Genomic DNA, 2862 nt, shown 5'->3' on the forward strand with positions numbered 1-2862 from the left:
ATCGGCTCCAATGCTGTACGCATCACGTTCCATAGAGCGATTATTAATCTGAAAAGAAATGAAAGAATTTTGTCGTGTGTAGCCTTGTTTTTTGTTTATTTTGGCTTGAACTTTGCGCTTTTCGGATTATTTTGTTATATTTTTTTTTCTGTTTTGGCTGGATTTTTTTTTCCGTTTTTATAGTTATAAATAATTATTAACAGGAAAATTGGTGCAAGTCCAGATTAGCCCTTGCTGGATATATTTAAACAACTTTTTTTTTTCTTTTTTCATTAAATTGTTAGGTGAAAGTACAGAATTGCTACACAACACTCTTCTGCCCCCATGTTAAGAATGGCTTTCTAAATAAATATTATTTCAGCACGGATTAATTAGTGTATGAGTACCTTTTATTTTCTTGAATAAGAAAAACCCCTACTTCACGACTGCTTTTGTTTTAGTAATTATTTTTCTTCAAAATATTTTTTCTTCAAAAATAAAAAATAAAAATAACCATAGTCTACGGCGAAAAAAAATATCCAGCAAAAAAAAAAAAAAAACAAAATAATCCGAAAAGCGCAAAGTTAATCATCACCCCCTGAAACGTGCTGCGTACAACATCGGGGCCGTGGCGTATTTCTCTATGGTGTACGTCAGCCTGCTTAATTAATATATGTAACTGCGTCTGATTTTTTTTTTTTCTTTTTTTATTTTGTAATAAATGTGTGTGTGTGTGTGTGTGTGTGTGTGTGTGTGTGTGTGTGTGTGTGTGTGTGTGTGTGTGTGTGTGTGTGTGGCTTTATTTTATCTCAGCCCCGAAGGAAAGCACACGGAAGAGGCGTGGTGTAAGAGGTTCACGTTCGTTTGAGTGAAGTCCCCGCCGCTCTCGTTTCCCACACCGCCGCGTTCGTTCATTATCTCCCTGCAGGTGAAAAGAACAGAGCAGTCAACCAGGTGTGGGACAGGGGAGGGAGAGCACGTCAGTAAGACAAACCTCGAAATATAAGACCAACTTATAAACATAAACGTCAATATATACGTTTATCAGTGGAGATAATAGACGCACTTAGACGAGGGCGACTCTCGCAAGATACGGGTTGGTTGCGTTATGACGATGTGACGCGAAGGCATTTTAGAAGTCACTTTTTAAAAACACACATACACGAAATAAATAAATAAAAATAATAAATAGGTTGTTTATTATTTTTATTTATTTTCTCCAGTCGATATTTTTAAGTCTTTTCGAAATGTCCGCGGATTAACAGTCGCTCGTCGTTAATATTTGAACCGAATGAGTGAAAAAAAAAAAAAGCCTTGTTTTTTTTTTCTTTTTTTTTTTTAAGTAAAACATTTTAAAGATAAAGTTAAAAAAAAAAAAAAAAACTTGCAAATATAGTATCTATCTGGGAAAATAATTCGAACGGACAACACACAAACTTTGTTTACATAAAACTTTCGCGGATTATAAAAACCGTTCAATAAAAAAAAATGGCGACACCCGTTTCAAGTAAGTCCTTTTTTTGTTATCAATATTATGATCCTTTTTCTTTTTTTTTTAATGAATCACCACTTATCAAGGCCCAGAGGATAAGGTTAAAAGTATACAGTGGTCAAAAGGACAATATCACAGTAATCGTGGGACGTGTAAATTTTGTAAATTAAATTACTTAAGGCGAACGGCTCATCAAGAACTTGTTTACATTGGACTTGAAGATGACCATATTGTAGTCAGCTGGAAAGCAGGTAAACGGAAGAGAGTTCTACAGGTGTGCAATTCTAAGAAAGAAACTTTGTTCATGGAATCTACGTTTAGGTTTACAGAAGTAACAAGTGAAACGACTTTGTCGACCTGGTTGAAATCTTGTATGAACCTTTGTTCTGATAAGGTGCAGCGGGCTAAGTATTATGGTGGCCATTCGATTCACAGTCAGAGATTAACAGGGATACATATAAATTGATAATGATTAGACACCACAATGCCACATTTACTCTAGAAGTTTTCTCGGAAACTACCGAGTCGATTTGGTTAAAATTTTGTATGGATGTTTGTTATGATAAGGTGCAGCGAACTAAGTATTATGGTTGTATTATTATACATCGGACTACTGTTCTCATCTTGCGTGTGATTTTCACAACGTTTCGGTTGATATAACCTTCGACCTTCTTCAGGTGTATCTTGTCCAACTCGGGAATGTTTCTGTCGAACTCGGAAAAAATACAATTGCGAATTACTTAGGACCTCTTCCCAGTCATGGCTGACGGAACAAGAGCGCGCTACCCCCGTGAAGTAAATAAAGGGTTCCGCTCGAAATTCCGTCCAAATTCCCGAATTCGACAGAAACATTCCCGAGTTCGACAAGATACACCTGAAGACGGTCGAAGGTTATATCGATCGAAACGTTGTGAAAATCGAACTCAAGATGAGAACAGTAGTCCGATGGATAATAATTCAAATAACCAATCCTAATCTCAAAAATTCAGAAGCGTCAGAAGTATTACGTTATCCGTTATGAATTAATAAGGATAAATAAGGATGAGTATACAATGTAAGAATGATCACAAATGTAACTATCAATTTGACATAAAGCACTCATTCTTAATCAACGGGCTATAACTTTCGTCAGTTTTTTTTTTTTTTTTTACTTGAGAGTCACCGTTTATCCAGGCCCGAAGGCCACTCGAGAATAAGAGTTAATGAATGTAAGTTGGCCGTGTAGTGATCGTTTTATGGGACCAAAAAATGCAAAATTTTTAATATTACTACAACGCGGGGCTTAACTATGACTTTAGGGGCCAGGCCCCAAATTTGGGAGCTTTAAAAATTGAAATACTACACTTTATTTTCCATTACTAGCAGATTAAAAAGCAAAGTGTAGTATCTGT

General features: G+C 35.8%; 1 protein-coding gene across 2 annotated transcripts in view; it reads left to right on the plus strand.

Annotated features, from left to right (window-relative positions):
- Nucleotides 1-1009: 1009 nt before the first annotated feature.
- Nucleotides 1010-2862, plus strand: part of LOC145267091 (uncharacterized) — a 148813-nt gene continuing 146960 nt past the window's right edge. Inside the window, exon 1 of one of the 2 annotated variants that reach the window (XM_080123084.1) lies at nucleotides 1010-1486. In XM_080123084.1, the coding sequence (XP_079979210.1) occupies nucleotides 1468-1486 (19 nt within the window). In that variant the 5' untranslated portion in view covers nucleotides 1010-1467. The remainder of the gene's footprint in view (nucleotides 1487-2862) is intronic. The other variant, XM_080123085.1, reaches the window with a different exon arrangement.

The sequence above is a fragment of the Euprymna scolopes genome, chromosome 42 (genome assembly GCF_053919585.1).
Source record: "Euprymna scolopes isolate OS-2025 chromosome 42, ASM5391958v1, whole genome shotgun sequence".
Classification (NCBI taxonomy): Eukaryota; Metazoa; Mollusca; class Cephalopoda; order Sepiida; family Sepiolidae; genus Euprymna; species Euprymna scolopes.